Here is a 21,972-nt window from a genome sequence, read left to right as displayed (position 1 = left end):
ATGGACGCGATGTTGTCTGGGGGTTTGGCTAAAGGAGAGTGGGACGGTGGGCGGTGCTCGGGGTGGTGACTGAAGGCGGTGACTGTGTAGTTCTGACGTCAACTTTTTACGGAAGTCACAACTGTTCGTGAAAAATCACAACTAATTTATGCAGGCTGTGTGCATTTTGCTGTGGACTGACTGTTTTGAAACTTATATGGTAGTTAAATAGCCCCTAGACCTCAGTTATCGTGAAAAAAGCCAGGAAATTTCAGTTTTGACAATATGGGACCTTTAACCTATGATTTATAGTTTAATTATACTAAAGCTTCTAGAATCATACGAAGCTGCATCAAAGCCCATTTTCGAAATTCCTGCTCTGTCGCTAACATGTTACCTATTGTTGTGAATGAAAGACCCTCCTTCTGCATGTCTCTCTCTTTCATATTATCTCATTTACTTTCATATTCCCTCCTCTTTTTAAGGCACCATGTGGTGTTGACGGACAGGCTCCGTGGTGAGACGGGAGGGAGGTGGATGATGACCTCCGAGCGAGCTCTGCTGCAGCGGTGACAGCTAGGTGACACATGCAAGCCTCTGAGCACATGCATAACTCCTGCTTATTCATTGTCCCTGACAACCATGCTTAATTAATCACCGAGGTGTGGCAGTGTGGGCAGCTTCCTTGACAGGAAAAGTTCTGCGTAGGAAACTAGCCATAGTTATGCTGTGTGTACAAAAACATTAACATATTAACACAGCGCCATAAATTATTTTTGATCGGTTAATTTATATTTAAAGGTCTACTTATAAACAGTCATTATGCAGAATCAGTTTCTTCCTAAACAGTGTTTAATTATTGCAGTGTAGTTTTTCTTTGTTTATTTGTATCTTCTTAATGTATTATTTATATACTGCTACTACTAATAATAATAATAATGTTATAATAATTTATAATAATTCTATTTATGCAATTCATTAATTACGAATGCTAAAAATACAATAATGATAATTATTATTGTTATTATTATCATTATATTTTTACTACTATTAATAATAATAAATATTTTATTTTATATAATAATAAATATTTTATTATCATGATCATTTGTCATACAGTTGTAATTATTATTATTAGTAGTATATAAATATTATATAAACAAAATAGTTATATTTAATAACCAATATTTATTAAACATTTTAACTTATTATTATTTTTTATTTTTATCTGATTATTTATTCATATACTGCTGCTACTAATAATTATTGTTATTATGATTAAACTATATTTTTAATAATAACATTAATGGTGTATATAAATATTATATAAACAAAATAGTTAAATGATGATGATTATTATATTTTATATATTACTAAAGTCAAAAACTAAGGAAAAGAATGAGGAGACAAAAAGAAATAAGGTGCTCCGTTAGGTAGACAGTCTGGAAGGTTTGTCATGAATTGAATGGCAAACAAATCTTTTGAAGGCTGGCATAAAATTTTGTGGAGCACACCACCTGCTCTCTTTTTATGCTTTGATGTTCAAAAGTTCTTTTTAGTATCCTGGAACCATTGGATACAATTGTCAATGGAAACTTCAAAATGTTCAGTGCCCAAGCTATCCCTATCACATTTTCTTACCACTTTTCAGAAGTCCAAATTATTGAACGTGCATGGGCCTGAGGGCTGACAAGAGTTCTCTTATGAACTTGCATGATAAAGTTCTGAAATTACTCATTCATGTCTGAGCCTCAGCACTTAAGATACTGACAGGCTTAGCATAATGGCTTAGAGTTATGCCTCACAGATTTAGAGAGGCTAAAAATATTGTATTTTTCTCTTACCTGGGATTAGAGTGAAGAAGAGGGTTCATTTCTTTCTGATAGTGCTGGCCTTGATCCACTGGCTGTGAAGAATAAGCACTGTATATTTATAATCTGGTTCAGGGGCCATGTCTGCCCACTATTAGCTCCAGTCTAGTATATAGGAAAAAACAATATGTTCTGGATAACTGCATTCCTTACTGTAAAATAATGATTTAAGCCTTTATAGTTTGGAGCAGTGGTTCTCAACCGGTGGGCCGTGAATCAAAACTGAGTTGCAGGTCTGTTCTGATAGAGTCTAATACTAATGCTGTTCCATCAGCTGAAAAAAAAAAATGTTTAGAAAGCGATTCCACTGATATCATTCCTCAGTGACGTTATTGTTATAGGCGTGGTGTGGATTCTGCTATTTTTAATTTTTTTTTAATTCAGAATGATTTTTAAAACTATATCTTTGAATATAAAATTTGACATTTTTCTTTTACTTCTGCATGATAAATGATTTGTTACGGTGTCGTTTCACCACTTGATGTCTAATGTAAAATCTGGTTCCTGAGGCACAACTAGAAGCACTTAATTATTGTGCATGTTCTTCTCGCCTGATGGTGGCAGTATTGCTATGTTTTCACAGTCTTACAGTCCACTAATTTGCAGTTTCTCAATACCAGGCATGATTAGCAGTTGCAGCATATCTTTCTAATCAACAGACAACAACAGCATCAACAACTGATGGATAGGGTCTGATATTGAAACGCCATGGGAGTTTATTTCACTCTAATTAGTGGGTTTTTTTATATAAACTGTTTGATTGCCCTTCTTTATAGGAAAACAGTTTTAATATTCTCTCTATTATTTGCCTGCTAGCTACAGCTCATCCATACAAAGCACTCTGTAACCGAGGAGCCTAATAATGAAGAAGGAATTCAGGCCTTCCTGCGCTGTGCTCAAGTGTGGCAATGTGCTTGACTTATGTAATTATAACTGCCGTAAATGTCTGTACAGTGTATGTGTGTGTGGTTTGTAAGCCCACCAAAGGAATACACTGAGTCCAGGTTGAGGTGTCATCGCTGCTTGCACTCAGACTTATGTTGCAGTGGTGAACCTGACAGAAGATAAAATAGTGTTTATTTACTGGTATTGTGTTTTTATATTCTGACTCACAACACCTGGAAAGAACATGTGTCATATGCATCAAGTCAGAAATATTTTATTATCTGCCGTCAGGCCAGCCCGCCGGAGCTCCATCAACACCCTCCGTAGACACTCCAGGTGAGTCTCCCAGCCCTCTGAGTGTATAACAACATCATCCAGGTAAGCCGCGGCGTAGGCTTGGTGGGGCCGGAGCAAGATGTCCATCAACCGCTGGAACGTGGCTGGTGCCCCGTGTAGGCCGAAGGGTAGCACCCGGTAATGCCAGTGGCCATTGGGAGTGCTAAAGGCTGTCTTCTCCCGGGACTCCGGGGAGATTTATACATTTTATAGCTACTGAAACATCAAGTTGAATCAAAACTGTGAAATAGCTCTGGTTGTGAATAAGGATGAGGTCATTAATACTGAATCAACCAACATCCTTATACTGATATTCAATTGACATATCAATTATAAAAATAATTTGAAATTAAACTTTTAATAACAACAACCACATCAATTAATAATAATAAAATAATATTCATTATATATATAGGTGGGTGATTTATTGCCCACACACTGATCACACGTGCTCTGATGAATGGTGCTCGGTGCCCGTCTCAGCGTGGTGCTCGTGGGGTGCAGTGCCGTGGTGCAGATCCCTCTCCCAGGGTGCCTTCGGATTCTGTGAACAAGGAGAAACAAGCATTAATGTCGCCTGGAGCTCCGGGGTGCCTTCCCGCTGGTGTCTCTTCTCCTGGCTTTTAAGGCCAGCGGGAACGAGCTCCAGGTGCGCCACTCATCGCGCACAGGTGTTGTGCGTCGGTGATCAGTGTGGCAGCGGCGTTTCCAGGGCGACGCTAATCTGGACTCGGGATACTCGCCACACTATGTTGAATGCTCAATGTTTTTATATATATATATATTTTTATATTTATATTTTTTCAGGATTCTTTAAAAAACAAAGTTTAAAAGAACAAAATATTTCAAAAGATTAAAAATAGAAATCTTTCCAAATGTTATAAATCTGTATATATAAATTTACTGTCACTTGATCAATTTTGCATCCTTACAACCATATATATATATATATATATATATATTATATACTTACCAAGGCTGCATTTATTTGATCAAAAATACTGTAAAATTGCAAAATGTTAGTGCAGTCTAAAGCAGCCATTACTCCCATTTTACGGTCACGTGATAAATGTTGAAAACACTTGTGCTGCTCAATATTTTGTGATAATTTTTTCAGGATTACTTGAATAGAAAGTTCAAAAGAACAATTATATGACATATAAATCTTTTGTAAGCTCAAAAATGTCTTTACTGTCAGTTCGATCAATTTATTGCATCTTTACTGAATAAAAGTGTTAATTTCTGTAAAAAAAAAAAAATCCTACTGACCCCAAACTATTGAACAGTAGTGTGTACATTAAAATATTTGAAATATTTATATTAAAATATTTAAAAATAAACAAATATGTGTAATATACAGGTGCATCTCAATAAATTAGAATGTCGTGGAAAAGTATTTCAGTAATTCAACTCACTATTCTAATTTGTTGAGATAGTGAATTGGTGGGTTTTTGTTAAATGTGAGCCAAAATCATCACAATTAAAAGAACCAAAGACTTAAACTACTTCAGTCTGTGTGCATTGAATTTATTTAATACACGAGTTTCACAATTTGAGTTGAAATACTGAAATAAATGAACTTTTCCACGACATTCTAATTTATTGAGATGCACCTGTAGCTGTATATCATTTCTTCAATGCTTTCTTGTTTTGATTTAGGCTGAAATACGAATATGAATTTCCTACCTGTGATGCACTAAGGCCCGGGCCGCCCATGTCTCCGTCTCCTTCTTCCTCCTGCTCTCTCTTTAAACTGGCCAACATTCGCAGCTCATCTTCCTCATCCTCTTCGTCTTGACTTCTCCTCAGATCACACCTGCTGGAGCCCAAAGGTTGAACCCTCTCATCGATACTCACCTGTAAAGCCCAAAAATCTCATTACTTCATCAGTGCCACTTTGTAATGAGACAGATCGTTACTGGGTATAGCTAATTAGCAAGCAATCAATCAAAGCTTGCAAGCTAATTGGCACCCCCATTAAGGCCAAGACATCAGCAGGGATGGCTGCCTGCTGCTTAGAAATCCACTTACTGTATATAAAGTCCAACCTGGATCTATGAGCAACCTTCCAGATAAGCTCAACAAACTTCACCAGCATCAAAGATATGTGCCATGTTTAAATGGGGAAAGTAGTGTTATGGGGCATCCGTAATGATCCTCAGTAATTCCCACATCAAACTCCATTTAAAGCATTTAGTTAATGACTGTTTCAGACCTGTGGTGAGAGTCTAGTTGTGCTAAATGCTTGGACCCGTTTTAGTCCAAACATATTCCAACCTCTAAGAGAGGAAAGAACACTAATGAGTTCTCTTTTATATCCCAGTTGTTTCTCCTAGTAAACAATGAGATGAAATGGAGAGTAAATGGAGACTTTGCTGAAGGCTAATGCTTCTCAAGTTTATCAAACAATTCTGTCATTTTGATATTCTAATATTTTGAAGAATGTTTCAGCTGTTTTTGTCCATACAGTTGAAGTCAAAAACAATACTGTTCCCCATTGACTTTAATTGTATGGACAAAACAGGAAATTTTTATGGATATTCTTCAAAATATCTTCTTTTGTGTAGATTTGTCTTGCATGCATCTGTAGTGATAGGGGGAGTAGGTTATTTCTGTGTACATGATTATTTCATTTAATTTATTTATTATTATCTTTTGCGTCTTGCAGAAGAAAGAAATTCATACAGCTTTGGAATGACATCAGGTGAGTAAATGATTAAATGTACATTTTCATTTTGGGGTGAATTATCCCTTTCGCATAAAACTAAAATGCAATGTATATGATTGTGTACACACTGAAAAAAAATTTGGAGTAGGATTTACTTTGAAACCATTTTTATTCAGAAATTGCTATTAAATTTCACAAATAATTACAAAACAATGGCACATTTAAACATGAAATGTAGAAGTTAAAAGACAGAAATAGTAATTTCCTGTAAAACATACTCCAATAATCTTTGCTTTATTTACAAATATTTTTTATTGTCTTTGCAATGTAAACATCACATTAGGTTTTGACTGTGTGTGAAGAATTATCTCATTTGTGTCATAAGCTAAGAAAGAGCGACCTCTGATCAATATAATTTTCTGCTGGGAGTTCAAATCCACAGAAAATATGTTTTATAAATCACGAAGACAAAAGAACACTATGTCCAAGCCATTTGCAAAATTTTGCCATTTGCAATTTCCAAATGCATCTGTCCTGGGCTGGAATGGGGATCAGGAGCCCTTCCTGGGCTGGACTGGGCTGGACTGGACAGACAGAGTCTGACAGCATCAGAGATGCAAGGTCACAACCCACTCCCCTCAGTCTGAATGGATTCAGATTAAAACATCCAGACTCTGGGGAAGATAAGAACCACACCAGTTCTGAAATTACAATAAGAACAGAGGCCCTCATAAACATGCCACTCTGCTGGAGTGCACCAATTCAGCTGAAGTATGTGCTTGATTTGATCCCCTCTAACCCTGCATGCTTGCTACGGTTAAAAAACATTTCATCCACATGAACACAAGGCCATGTGATTGGTGTGGGTTCACTCCACAAAACCTAAGTGCTTGCTATATTTTGAGGGTTGTTTCTCTATCTTACATAAATTATGCTTGCATATTTCTCTCCTGATTCAGATGTGATGACTTTTTCATTTGAAAAAGCAATTTTATGAATAGAAGATTTGTATTTTGGATGGAATTTGTGTGGTTTATTGTGTTATTTTTATCAGCTGTTTATACTATTTTGAGGGTCGTTTCTCTATCTTACATAAATTATGCTTGCAACTTTGTGCTGATTACTCGAAGGGATAATTCTGTCATCATTTACTCACCGTGATGTTGTTCCAAACCTGCATGACTTTCTTTCTTCTACTGAACACATAAGAAAATGTTTGGAAAAATGCTGGCATCCAAACAACATTGGGCCCCATTGACTTTCATTGTATTGAGATTAATCTTTTTTTTTTTAAATCTTATTTTGTCTTGATTTTTGCTTGCATGCATATGAATTACTTATTTAATTTAATTATAATTCTTTTATTTAACTTTACCCCTTTGACTTTCATTGTATGGACAAAAACAATAAGACAATCTTAAAAAAACAGAAGAAATCCATACAGGCTTAAAAAGACATGAGGGTAATTAAATGATAATAGAATTTTCTTTTTTTATCCCTTCAAAAGGTAAACTGGCTCACCTTTTGGAGGCCAGAATTCTTCAGTGAAATCTCTCGCACAGATGCTCTGTTGATAGATATCCTGGTGTCAGCTTCGGACCGATCCAGTCTGCTCCCTTGTCTGGTATTGGGTGAGAGGCAGCGGGTTGGTGCTATTCGCATGGGTTCATGCCTCTTTGGTCCTTCAGAGACATGCTGGACTGTGGAAGCTTGAGTCTTAATTGGCTCAGAAGAGAACTTGGGTAGGACTGTGTATTTTTGTACTGAAGGAGGTGATGGGGGAGCAGTAATGGAATGGACTGCACATCTCAGAAGGAACTCGGTATGTATTTCATCCTGTGAAGCAAAAAGAAGTAATTGGTGTTAGAAATAGATTGTATGAAATAACTAAATTTTTATTTAAGTCATGAAATGGTTGATGTGTAGTGGGTTGTTGCTAGGGTTGTTACTAGGTGATAGCTTATTAGTCTTTATTATATTCTAGTTGCCTTCTCTGTAAATCTATGAGATTTTCTGCTTGTTTTTGGCTGTAACACAAAGGACTTAGTTCACACAAAAATGAAAATTTAGTGAAGATTTGCTCACCCTCATGCCATCCAAGATGTAATGCTATAAAATCTGTTCTGATGAAGAAACAGACACATCTACATCGCTTGCTCACCAAATGGATCCTCTGCAGTGAATGGGTGCCGTCCAAACAGCCGATAAAAACACAACAATAATCCACAAGTAATACACGTGACACCAGTCCGTCAATTTATGTCTTGTGAAGTGAAAAGCTGCATGTTTGTACAAAACAAAACACAACATTAAGATGCTGTAGCTTCTGGCCAAAATACGAGTCCATAATCCATAATAACGCTTCTTCCAGTGAAAACGCCCATCCTCTGTTGTCTTCTCACATCAAATCCAATGACATATTTGTTTAAAATTCTTTTGGACTGCTTTCACTTGTAAACAGTGCTTGATCTGTGCATATTTCTCTCCTAATTCAGATGTGACGACTTTTTCATTTGAGAAAGCAATTTAATGAATAGAAGATTTGTATTTTATATGGAAGTTGTGTGGATTATTGTTATTTTTTCAGCAGTTTATACTCTGATGGCACCCATTCACTGCCAAATAATGCAAAATTTCTCCAAATCTGTTCTAATGAAGAAACAAACTCATCTACATCTTTGATGGCTTGAAGGTGAGTAAATTCTCAGGAAATTTTTATTTTTGGGTGAACTATTCCTTTAAAGAATAGTTGTTTTTGTCTCTCTTTCTTTTTCAAATAAACTTCCTTAGCAAGCATCACTAATTATGACATCTCGAAATTAATAACGCCACTACGCTCAATTATTTTCTTTCAGTCTGGGCCATTAACACAAGGAAGGATATCCGTTAATATATCAAAATTCCCTCTAAAACTACAAATATTAAATTTATCAACAAACTTGCGATGGAGTCATAAAGAGAATGATGAAATCTCTTGCAAGGGTCTCGGAGCCACGAACGCCAACGCTGTCACAGATGAAACGCATTAATAGCCACGACGCGAGACAGTCTGGCGCGGGCAGAGTAACATCAGAGTTACCTGTAATTAATCAGCGCGACACTGTGCCTAGAAAGTTGTCTGTCTCTGCTCTGTTTTGGAAAAGATAAGGTCTTTAAACTAGTGAGGCTTTGATCTACACTAATGGTCTTAAACAGCAAGCTTCACACTAATGATGACAAGCTCACTAAAAGGGCACGGCCAGCCGAGCCATCAGATCAGCCAAAGTTTTTGCCTCCTTTCTTTCCATCTTCATATCCCCCGAAGGGACCAGTTTTAATATTTCAGCTTTTTTATTTTTTTTGGTTTAAAAAAAAGTGTCATCTTCTCTCACTATGTGAAATGCTGACATTCGGTAAACACACATCAGTCTGGCGCGGCCCTATATCTATTTGCAATGAATTTATTTAAACTGGGCAGGTTATCTACAAAACTCAATGTGTTTAGTGGCTATTAAGCTGTGTTGCAAATGAGTTTCAATATGTTACTGCTTCATCTGTCTTCCGATGACAACTCTGTGGCATTAATGAAAGTCATTCGGCGAATATAATCACCTCTGCTTCTAGTGGAAATGATTTACACAGGTGCAAGTTATAGAGGTACAACATAAACATAATGTTCAGAATACTCAGACAAGTCATTATTTCTTTTTTTCATCTCCCATTAGTAATAAGTAGACAAATGCAGACATCTACTTTTTTGAGAATGCAGATGAAAAACAAATAAAAAATGACATGAAAAGGGAATTTATCAAGGGCGGGGACGGAAGGGGAAATAAACAACAAATAAAACTGTCAGCGGTATCAATCAAAAATCTCTAATTAAGTGCAGCAGAACATATGTATGCCAAAGATGAGACTGATTTCCCAGGAGGAGATGAAACCGACTGCGAATAATGAATGATGTTCCTCTCAGTGGACGCAGAACCCAAGAGCACGGTGGAGCTCAATGCCGTCTTGTCAGAAATGAACTGAACTGAAGAAAACTGATGGTTTTCTTCATGGATTTAGCTGAATGGCAGGGCCCCTGGGGGCCTCAATCAGGTTGTGTGTGTATGTATCATTAACAGATGACTCCACTAGATCGTATTTCCTTTAGAGGGATCTTGAAAAGAAAACAATGCAGGCAACATGTGTTAAGGAGATGGGGAATTGTTGCAGTTGTAGTGTTGGCATATTTCTACAGTACAAGCATCTGTTGCGATAAAGGAGAATTGATTATTTTGACAGGTGTCTCAACAAAAGTGTATCATTTTAACAAAATTAAAAGATAAACAAAATGTAAAGTACCTTTGGATATAAACATTGCTTATTTAACTGAATTGTATTTTATTGCTTGACTTACTTTTGTTGTAAGGACTTTTTTATTTTATTTTATATTTTATTTTATTTTTACTTTAATTGTGAGGACATTTTCAAAACATCTTTTATGTTCCAAAGAAGAAAGAGATGCATGCTGGTTTGGAAAAACATCAGGGTGAGTAAACGATGAGAAAAATATATTTTATATTAAACGGTTTAAAAAATACTTTCCTTGTAATGTTTTAAAATATCTTATTTTTTGCTTTACAGAAGAAAAAATGCATGCTGGTTTAAAACAACATGAAAATGAGTACACAGTGACAGCATTGTCATTTATTTTCTTTATGTTGAAATACTTTTTTCAATTTTGTGTTTTGTTTTGTTTTTGTTTTGACTTCATTAAAAATAAAAATCTTCAATATTACTGTGACCCAACATAGTACACACAGTTTAGAAAATGGATAGATGGATGAAATAAAATTTTATTAAAATTATTTCAATCAAATGTATTATTATTATTATTATAAATTAAATGACTGTTAAAAATCCCAACTTTAAAAAAAAAAGAAAATAAGGCATCATCCATGCCAAAGCGCACCCATTCTGTAAAAAAAGCACAACTGAAAATAAGGTCTGATGGTAATAATGTTGAGAAAACAATTTCTACTTGTTTCTATTTCTTCAACTGACTTACTGTTTCTATAAAGATCAATAATAGACATCTAATTACTAAACATAATGTTTAGTCTTTCATTTTTTATAGCGGCACTCGTGTTTCTCGCCTGCGTTCATTTTAATGAGCATATGCAAATAAGTGCAGAAGCAGAATCCTTAAAAGACTGAGATGAATTCTACTACGCTTGCCAACTGAGAGTAGGAATTTATAGGACTCGTCCAACCTCTTTCATTTGATAACTGCAGCATTATGCTTTAATTACACCAACTTATATTCCTCATGAAATAGTAATGCCATCCGACTTATCCAATCTGACAGAAACTATGCATTTTCTCTTCGTGATTTCATATGAAGATCTGTCTAGGACAAGACTAAGAGCTTATTTAATTTTTATGTCTATTTTGTACACAGTTTATCACAATTTAGCTCTAATTATCTGTTGTGCAGCTCTACTAGCCACTTGATAGCCCAATAGAATAAACGCTTAAATTACTTTAGCAACATTCTGAATGTCCTCAAATCTGTTAATTGGATGTGAGAAGCAAGTCTCAAGTCCTGCTAAATCAATTAATGTCAAAGCCATAAATTTATTGCTGTCTCTGTATGTTAAAGTGCGTGTATGTTGTCTGCGTGCCATACCTCTTCACTCTCACTACCGACAAAATCATCCTCCAGACGTGCATCTTTGCGCTCTCCTTCTGTTACCAGCTTGTGACCTTTAAGGCCAAAGGTCAAATCCTCAACAGGGTTGCTGCTAGCCTGATTCCGTCTGGCTGAGTGAGGGCATGAGGAGAAAGTGAAGACTTCCTCTTCGTATTCCTCATCGCAGAGAGAGAGCTCAGTTTCTGTGTCACAAAGGTCAGCATCATCTGTAGTCAGCAGACGCTCTGGAGGTGAAGCAGCGCATGGAGGCTTGAAGGCTGACCCAGATGTATCCGCACTAGAAGCACAGTCTGCAGAAATATGACAGGAAGATTTACAGGTAATATCACCATTTGTTGCCATTTAAAATGTGCTGTACTTTGTATATGTTAGTATTTTGTCTTGTTTTTAAATGCTGTCTGGCTTTATTTTGACTGACTGACAAGTCTTAGGCCACACATACAAATGTATAAATATCTGTGTACTATATAAACAAACACAAAGTGGCATTTACAGTATTTAAATGAAGTTTGAAAAATGTTTAATCAACAATTTTACAAAAGAAGTTTGATAAAACAATAGATGTATTGTTCGAAATTAAGACAAAAAATATTTGGACACTGTCTAGTTGTAAAGGCAAGTATAATGCACTGAAATTCATATATTTGTGTACCTAAGTATCAAAAATTGTCCCAATACTTTTTTGGCAACTGTATTCACCACCATTCAAAAGTTTATGGGTCAGTAATTTATTTATTTATTTTTAAGAAATTACTACTTTTATTCATTAAGAACACATTAAAATGATCAAAAATGACAGTAAAGATGTTTACATTGTTATTAAAAATGAATAAATGTTGTTCTTTTGAATTTTCACACGGTTTCCACAAAAATATTGAGTGGCACGACTGTTTTCAACATTGATAATGTTAAACAACAAATCAGCATTTAGAATGATTTCTAAAGGACCATGTGACACTGAAGACTGAGTAGTGATGCTAAAAATTCAGCTTTGCCATCTCAAGAATAAATTCGATTTGAAAATATATTAAAATATTAAATGGTTATTCAAATTATAATATTATTTCACAAAAATATTGTTTTACTGCATTTTGATCAAATAAAATTTATGCAGCCTAGGTGAGCAAAAAAAAGACTTCTTTTAAAAACATTTTAAAAAAGACACCAAATCTTTAAACGGGAATGTAAATATAATTTTAGAACTTTTTTAACACTTACATTGGCAGTAACAGTAGAGAGGATACATAAAATCATTTAAGGAGAGAGATTTTGCTTTTGTTTATTTGTCAAAGTGCACCGTTTCTGTAAAAAAAAGCTCTGTTGAAAAAAAGGCCTGATGGTAATAATGTTGAGAAAACAATTTCTACTTGTTTCTCTTTCTTCCACTGACTTACTGTTTCCATAAAGATCAATAATGGAGATCTAATTACTAAACATAATGTTTCGTCTTTCATTTTTTATAGCGGCACTCGTGTTTCTTGCCTGCGTTCATTTTAATGAGCATATGCAAATAAGTGCAGAAGCAGAATCCTTGAAGATTGAGATGAATTCTACTACGCTTGCCAACTGTGGGCGAGTAGGAATTTAAAGGACTCGTCCAACCTCTTTCATTTGATAACTGCAGCATTATGCTTTAATTATGCCTTAAAATATACATAAATGGGGGAGACGCGTTGAAACGATATTTTAAAGATGTAAATGGAAGGAATTTACATCTGCGGTCCTAAGAGAATAACGGAAAAATAGCATTAACTAGTTGTGTGTGTGTATGGGTTCAGGAATGGGGGAGAGGGTGGGGGGACTTTCTGGCTTTCCCACTGACACAAAAACAGCATCATTAGTAAATAGGGAGCAATGGTACAGTAAGATCATAATTCAGACGGGGCGATGTGTGCCTGTGGGGTCTGCATGCCCTCATACTAAAGAGAAGACACCCAGAGAGCAGGGAGCAAAAGACACCACAGAGACCAAGTGATGAATTTGCCATATGAGCGTACAGCGCTTTGATCTACTTCAGCAAAATGCACAGAAGCAAAAAGTCTAAACCGCTGTGAAGTTGTGTGAACTGTGTGAACCTAAGCTGTACTTTCTCATACTTGGAGACAAGGACAAAGAAAGGGCATTGGAGACCCGAACAAATTGTTTTGCGCTTTAAGTTACTCTGGCTGATGACTGTCATCGTCCACTACAAATGCACAGGGCTGCGTTTCCCAAAAGCTTCGTAAGACTAAGAAGTTCGTAAAAACAATAGTGCGGCCCAGTGGAAAAAAAGGTTGAGAACCACTGATTTAGATTAATGTTTACAGCAAATATCTTTTTATTGCTCTGTGGTTGCTCTTTTATAGCTCATAAAACTTCTCAGCTATGTTTCATTTAAAGGAATAGTTCACCCAAAAATTACAATTTGCTAAAAAAATATACTCAGCCTCAGGCCATTCAAGATATAGATGTGTTTGTTTCTTTATTGGAGCAGATTTGAAAAAAAATTAGCATTTTATCACTTGCTCACCAATGGATCCTTTGCAGTGATTGGGTGCCGTCAGAATGAGAGTCCAACAGCTATGTGCTTGTAAGAATAAAATCCATCATTTGGTGTTTTAACTTTAAACTTCATCATTCATGGCCAAAATACCAGTCCATAATCCATAACAATGCTTCCAACAGTGAAAAAGTCTATCCTCTGTTGTTCAAATCCACCCACATATTTGCTTAGAACGGTTTGGACTGTTTTCCTTTGTGAACAGTGCTTAATCTGTGCATATTTCTTTCCTGAATCAGATGAGATGACTTTTTCACTGGACAAAGCAATGTTATGGACAGTGGGACTCATATTTTAGCTGGAAGCAACAGTTTGACGTTAAAACATCTTAATGATGGATTTGTTTACTAAACACTCATCCTTTTGCTTTACAAAACGTTACCTTGTTGTGGATTACTTGAGGATTATTGTGATGCTTGGACTCTCATTCTGACGGCACCCATTAATTGCAGATGATCTCTTGGTGAGGAAGTAGTGTAATGATATTTTTTTCCATATCTGTTCCAATGGAGAAACAAACTCTTAGGTGGCCTAAGGGTGAGTAAATTTTCAGCAAATTTTTATTATTGGATGAACTGTGCAAAGACTTTCTGAGATCACTGAAGTCTTTTTCACATCACAAGCTAGATACTTCACCCATCTCCATTTTTTTCTCTATTTAGTCTTATTGTTGTCCAACTAAGATACAAAGATCTCATTTGTGATTTCCTTGCCAATGTGTTGTTTTGAACGGCCTGTGTTTTGTTCTGTTTGTTTTGCTCACATGCATGGATCATAAAGACATTATCGGCTAAACAACTGATTACATATTAAAATGAAATATGAAAACAGCAACATAATAGCCATGTCAGATAAAGTGATGTAAAGGCTCTATTAAGCTCTTCACAGAGTAGTGTTTCATCTAATTAAAGCATGCAGGCTCACAGAGCACCTCTCAAGGGCTGCCTTCTCTCTTGCCATTCTGAGGGATTTAGCATATTTTGATTCCTGGCACGTTTTTGAACAGGCTTATATTGTAATCACCTTTTCTAATTGCCCACGGTGCAAGCTTGCCTGAACCCCAGAGACTTCTTTCTGACCTACACAGTGTACTTAATGTCCCATTACCACAAATGAACTCTCTTTCCTCTGCTAAAGGGAAGTTCGAGTTAGACCTACTCCGCAGGAAAGAATTGCTCACGTGGAACAACTGCTCATGTTCTCTGTGTCGGCGTCGAGACCGATTCCAGTATCGCTCATTTGGAATGTTTGGTTTGCTAGACCTTTGATCAAATCACCTTTATTTATATAGAGCTTTATACAATGGAGATTGTTTCAAAGCAGCTTCACATACAGAATTAAACAGAAAAGCAAAAGAATCAATGATGCCAACTTATGGGACACCAAATACACAAAATAATGATCTTTAAAATAGCCTCATATGACCCCTTTAAAATTCTGCTAAAGACAATAGTGTCATTTTGCAGCTCCAGTCAGTTCAGTGTTGATTCAGTTTAGTTCATTAACTGTCAATGTTGCACAATTTGGCTAAATTTATGAATGAATTTGATTCAGCTATAAAGCAGCTCTACAGGAGACAATGGTGTAATTTTCAGCCTAGTTCAGTTTTGTTCTCATCTGATTGCATTGCCCATCACGTGAAAATCATATGTGTGATCACTAAAATATAAATAGACCACAGCACAAGTTGTACAGTTTGAGGTATCATTACAGTATGTCTGTAGCAAAACAGTTTGGATTTTTGTTCACTGATATATGAGTCATAATAATAGTTGTGGTTGCCATAGTAAGAACCACCAGAAAGAATTATACATCTGAGTTGGGTGTCAGGTCAAACCAGCAGTTTAAGTATCCCCACTATAACATGTGAGCAACACATAGTAATTACTCACCTCGTAGAATTGGATTGGTTAATTTGTCTTCTACTGGTAAGCCAGAGCCCAGAGTTTGAAGTGAGGATAATGCAATTTTTCCTTGAAGTTCAGGTCCCTCTGGGTTCAGGCTAATTTTGCCACCTTCTTTATCTTTGAGAGTACATATGAGACCAAAATAAAATACAATGACTTTGTAATAGCAGACTTCAAAAGTCAACAAGGAATTAATTTCAAGAGAACTCGTGGCATGAATCTCTAGAGGGAATGTCATCTGTCTGATTAACATTTTATTTTAAAACAAGTGCAAGATTTTGATGGCCAAAGGCAAAATATCAGTACTGAGCACATGAAAAGTCCTGTTTTAATCAATATTCAATAAATTAATTAATTAATTAAATAAAAATGATTTGTACAATGACAGTATGAACATACTTAAACTGACTGACATAAATAAATCCTATCATTTACTGAATATATATCATTCAAAAGTTTGGGGTCAGTATGATTTAAAAACAATTTGGAAAGATAATTTGATTAAAGGTGACAGTAAAGACTTTTACAATGCTACAAAAATGTTCTATTTCAAGTAAATGCTGTTTTTTTTTTTTACTTTCTATTCATCAAAGAATCTTGAAAATGTATCACAGTTTCCATAAAAATTCTAAGAAGCACAACTGCACAACTTTAATAGCATTTTAGAATGTTTTCTGAAGGATCACGTGACACTGAAGACTGGACTAATGGCTGCTGAAAACAATTATTTGCAATAGTAATAATATTTCACAATATTACTGTTTTATTGTATTTTTGATCAAATAAATGCAGCATTGGTGAGCATAAGAGGCTTTCAAAAAAAATGTAAAAGTCTTAACGACACCAAACTTTTGAACAATAGTGTATAATATATACAGTGTATTTAATAAACTCACCTGTGTTTGATTTTTCTCTCCTCACATTCTGGATTCTCTGTGGTCTCCTAGAGCCCATTTTCTCAGCGGATGGCCTTTCAAGTGGAGGTCGTGGCTGTACATTTTCAGTTCTGCCTATATTCGGAAACATAATACAGTACTAAAAAGATTGCTTTACCCAAACTACATTCCTTCTAAAATCTAATTTTTGTACCAACATTTTAATTAACCTCAAAATATACTAGATAATGTTATGTGTCAAGAAAATAAATGAATGTGTATTTGCCTGACGGTATGTTGAGGCTCAGTTCAGACTTGGTTCTTTCTTCTTTCCTGTTTGCAGATGAGCTGCTCTTCCTGGCAGTGAGCGGAGGGGGTCCGATAACTTTTGACCCGAAAGCAATATGGGACGAGTCCCGCGGTGTAGGACCCCTTGTGATGGATGCTTTGACACCACCTGTCTCTTCTAGTAAACAGACATGCGCAAAACATTTACAAAAACTTAGCTGATATAACCCTATAACGCCCACATTTATATTTGATATGCAGATTTCTAAGGCTTCTAAATTATATAAAATATAATACAATAAGTTTTAAATTGTAAGTAATATTTCAAAGCTACAGAGGCTTGGTTATAAAACTAAGCATTTAAATATAATCTTACTAAGAAATATTATTGGGCGAAATAAAGTGATTACTAATATTTGCATGCTTTTTATGTAAGTAGTTTGCTATACTCTTAAATACTTCACTGATTTACAAGTTATCACAATTTCTTTTTCACTTTTTGGCCATATAAATAACAGCAAATGTACCTAATTGCCTGTTTTTGCTCAGTTTGGGCCTCTGAATAAATTTGAGGTGTTTTTTTTCCTCTTTTAGTATGAGCTCCATATTCTAACCATATCATACTATATGGGCCATTAAAAGCCTGATGTTTCAAATATGATGCTCAAGAAAAAAACATACTTGAGTTTTTACAGCTGGTGGACTCTTTTAATTTCACACAGTTTATTTCAAATCCAACCCATGAGCAAGGCCATATTTTGGACTTGGTCTTATCTCTGGGCCTTCCTATTTGTAATGTCGATGTTTTAAATTATGGTCTGTCTGATCACATGCCTGTAATTTTTAATGTTGTTATGCCATGCAAACCAGTTTTGCCACAGTCAGGTGTGTTTTGTTCTCGTCTTATTACTTCATCCACGGCGGTAGAATTTTCTGAGGTATATAATTCCTCTTCATTTGTTTCTGTTATTGGCCCTATTTTATTTTCATTGTATATGTTGCCCCTGGGTTCAATTTTTAAAAAATACGGCATGTCGTACCATTTGTATGCGGATGATACTCAGATCTATTTACCTATGAGAGTGGGAGAGAACAACAGTTCTAATTTGCTATTTGCATGCCTAGAGGAGGTTAAGAGCTGGATGACTCAAAATCTGCTTCAGCTGAACCGGAGTAAAACTGAGATTATGTTTTTTGGCCCTGCCAGAGGATGTTTAGATATGTCCACATATTTGTTTGACCCAGAGCTGAAATTTGACAAGTAGATTAATGCTGTAGTAAAGACTTACTACTACTTATAAGCCTATTCTGTCAAGAAAAGACTTAGAGAAGGTTATTAATGCCTTTGTTTTGTCTCGTTTGGATTATTGCAATGTGTTGTATGTGGAGTCCTGTCAGACCACTATCTCACGCTTGCAATTAGTTCAGAATGCAGCAGCTAGGCTGCTAGTGGGTGCTAAGAAAAGTCATCATATCTCTCCTATTTTAGCTTCTCTCAAGTGGCTACCAGTGAACTACAGGATAAAATATAAAACTCTTCTGTATGTTTTTAAAGCAGTGCATGGGTTGGCCCCTGCTTACGTGTCTGAGCTCGTTGCTGTTCGTCAAGCACCTAGGTCTCTAAGATCCAATAATAAGTTATTGCTTACTGTCCCTCGTACTCATTTAAAGTTAAAAGGGGATCAGGCCTTTGCTGTTGCGGGGCCGAAGCTCTGGAATAGTCTTCCTCAGGAACTTAAGAGAAGTCTCATCTTTGAATGTTTTTAAAGTTGAAGTCAAAAACTACTTCTTGTCTTTAACCTTTGAGAGGGTGGGCTAGTTTTTGTTGTTAGTAGGATCTGTGTTGTTTTAAGTCGTGTTTTAATGAAGTGTTTTTTTTGTTTTTTTTTTGATTGTACAGCACTTTGGTCTGCAGGTGCAGTTGTAAAGTGCTCTATAAATAAAGTGAATGAATACTGTACGCGAACTTATTTTTTAGATTTTTTTAGAAAGAAAGAAAAAGATGGATTGTTTCGGCCCAAATTAATCCCCGAGTATTCTAACATCTGCCATTCCAGTGAAGTGATGATGTATTAAAACATAATATTTGTATTTAGACTAACAATATAACAACATCCTCTATGACTGTTTTCATGTTCATAATCCTTGTAATTGTGAGGCCCTTGCCATCTGTTGGTTTGCAATTGGCGTATTTTCAATTGTTATTTAGCGCAATGCTGCAAGAAAAAGCAGCGTTAAGGTCATGGCAACCTGGCAACAAAACACAAAATACTGCCATTTGTCATTTCAATATAACAGCCAGCTCAGGATCCAAGGCTGTAAGCTACATCTACACGGTTTCATACACAAGGTCCACGGTGTTTTGATACGTTGTTGCTAGGTGATGAAACAGGGGAAATTATTAATGTAGAACGAGAGACTGCGGTCTTTTGTTGCAATATTTGTATATGTAGAAACATTTGATATGATCTCATTACAGTCCAACACCTCTTGTCAGTGATTGACCTCCTGTTATATTAATATCTTGCTAGTGCATTATTTGAGTCTTTTTCGAGAATCTAAGGGTGAGATGACAGCAGTCTGGCACTGTGATATGAGGCCAACAGATGTCTGGATAAATAAAAACTGTAAGAACAGCTATGAAGGTCTCACTGGGCTGGCAGAGTGGACAGGTATGTGACTAAAGAGAGATGATTAGAGCTCTCTTGGCAAGAGGTGTCTCTCGTCAGTAAACTAACAGACAGCAAATAGCAGGAGAGTTCTTCAGGGTCTGACCTTCTGTTTAGCAAAGAACAAACGGCAAAAACACAAAACTTTGACTCAGTTAAGGAAATGTAAAACTACAAATAGAAACTAAGCAAAGAAGGGATTGGTGTTGAACGATAAAGTAACTGACCGGCGTCTGAGTTTGCAGTCTGCCCCAGTGTCTTCATGTTCACCAGCTGGACAACATGCTGAACTTCACTTGGAAACTGGCAGTTTCTCGGAATCTCTTCTATTGGACCGTTACTTATTTCTAAACCTTGAGTAAAATACAAAAAGTAGAAGCTTTTCAGGCAATGAGAAAACAATGTTGTGAAGATGCATCACCAAGCAAAGAAACAGATCTAGGCTAAAATGTCAAAAACAGAATATTAAGGCGAAGCATTTGGCACTTTCCATGAATTGTTTAATGTTTATGCTTTTCAACAAATGGTCAGTGAAAAGACGTGCTTAACTTTCAGACATTCAACCAAGGTCAAACAACACATTTTATAAGCTTTTGTGTTTTCTGTGAGATTTGCAGTTTTCTGCAACCCTGTTGTGTGAGTTTGAAAACATTTTATGAATGTTTGAATACAGTTTAACTACAGTTTAATTAATTTAATTATTATTTTTTAAATATTCGTAACATTCATTGTATAATTAATATTAATATAATATAAAATGTTTTTAAATACATATTTGTTTATAATTTATAATAATATAATAATCATAATAATTATTATTATTATTATATTTGTAGTTTTCTGCAACTCTGTTGTGTGTTTGAAAGCATTTTATGAATGTTTGAATACAGTTTAACTACAGTTTAATTAATTTAATTATTATTTTTAAATATTCTTAACATTCATTGTATAATTAATATTAATATAATATAAAATGTTTTTAAATACATATTTGTTTATAATTTATAATAATCATAATAATAATTATTATTATTATATTTGCAGTTTTCTGCAACTCTGTTGTGTGAGTTTGAAAGCATTTTATGAATGTTTGAATACAGTTTAACTACAGTTTAATTACTTGAATTATTATTTTAAAATATTCTTAACATTCACTGTATAATAATATTAATATAATATAAAATGTTTTAAAATACATATTTGTTTATAATTTATAATAATAATAATATAATAATAATAATTATTATTATTAATTATTATATTGCAAATGTAGCAGAAATGAAGCTAAGGACAAAGTAGTTTGGGATCAAATGTTGTTTGTCTATATTTGCAAGCTACATTTGTCACATTGTATATATATATACCTGGGAGTCCATATAGACAACAAACTGGACTGGACATCAAATTCAACAGCACTCTTCAAGAAAGGTCAAAGCAGGCTGTATTTTCTGAGGAGGCTCAAGTCTTTTAACGTCTGCAACACTATGCTGCAGATGTTCTATGAGTCTGTGGTGTCTAGTGTCATTTTCTATGCGGTGGTCTGTTGGGGAAGTAGTATGAAGGTGGCAGACAGAAATAAACTGGACAAACTAGTTAGGAGGGCTGGCTCTGTACTTGGCATGGAGCTGGACCCTGTTCACGTTGTGGCTGAGAGAAGGATATTGTCAAAACTTTACTCAAACCTGGACAATCCTTCTCACCCACTACACAGTGTGCTGGTCGACCAGAGGAGCACATTCAGCCAGAGACCGATTAGTGCCAAGTGTTCCACTGAGCGCTTCAGAAGATCCTTTATCCCTGTGGCCATTAGGCTGTACAACTCCTCTCTATAAGTGCTGGGACATTTTTTGAGTAATGCATGTGCAATACATGTTCATTTCATATGCAATAAGGGACTTTTCTTGTGCAATGCAATTTATTATTATTATTACTGCCTATTTATTAATACTAAGATTAGTGTGCAATGCATACTATATAACTACTGTACTTAATTACCATTACCATACTGGACTTATTATATTCCACATTTGTCATTCCATTCCACTTGAATTAATTTCATATTTGATCTAAACTACCATTTTCACTGGTATAGTTTTATATTATTATTTGTATGCGTTACTTATTCATTTTTTAATTTTATTGATATATAGGTATATATTTATTCATTTTATTAGCTTTTTCTTTCTTTCTTTCATTTCTATCTTTCTTTCTTGAGAGCAATTGTAACATGGAAAGCAATTTCCATTCTGGGATTCATAAAGTTTTTTTTAATCTTGAA

At 35.3% G+C, this 21,972-nt stretch overlaps 1 protein-coding gene across 1 annotated transcript in view; it reads right to left on the bottom strand.

The window, feature by feature from the left end:
• Positions 1 to 21,972, bottom strand: part of LOC107713532 (uncharacterized protein C3orf67 homolog) — a 32,189-nt gene that overhangs the window by 1,326 nt on the left and 8,891 nt on the right. The window contains exons 7-15 of the mRNA XM_016519065.1: positions 19,922 to 20,041; positions 17,024 to 17,203; positions 16,759 to 16,872; positions 15,848 to 15,979; positions 11,393 to 11,706; positions 7,261 to 7,575; positions 4,758 to 4,928; positions 2,833 to 2,904; positions 1,824 to 1,885 (exon numbers count right to left, since the gene is read on the bottom strand). Of these exons, the coding sequence (XP_016374551.1) occupies positions 1,824 to 1,885; positions 2,833 to 2,904; positions 4,758 to 4,928; positions 7,261 to 7,575; positions 11,393 to 11,706; positions 15,848 to 15,979; positions 16,759 to 16,872; positions 17,024 to 17,203; positions 19,922 to 20,041 (1,480 nt within the window). The remainder of the gene's footprint in view (positions 1 to 1,823; positions 1,886 to 2,832; positions 2,905 to 4,757; positions 4,929 to 7,260; positions 7,576 to 11,392; positions 11,707 to 15,847; positions 15,980 to 16,758; positions 16,873 to 17,023; positions 17,204 to 19,921; positions 20,042 to 21,972) is intronic.

This window comes from Sinocyclocheilus rhinocerous, unplaced genomic scaffold (assembly GCF_001515625.1).
Source record: "Sinocyclocheilus rhinocerous isolate Xijiao unplaced genomic scaffold, SAMN03320098_v1.1 scaffold57, whole genome shotgun sequence".
NCBI lineage: Eukaryota > Metazoa > Chordata > Actinopteri > Cypriniformes > Cyprinidae > Sinocyclocheilus > Sinocyclocheilus rhinocerous.
This window is presented reverse-complemented; position numbering and strand designations above follow the sequence as displayed.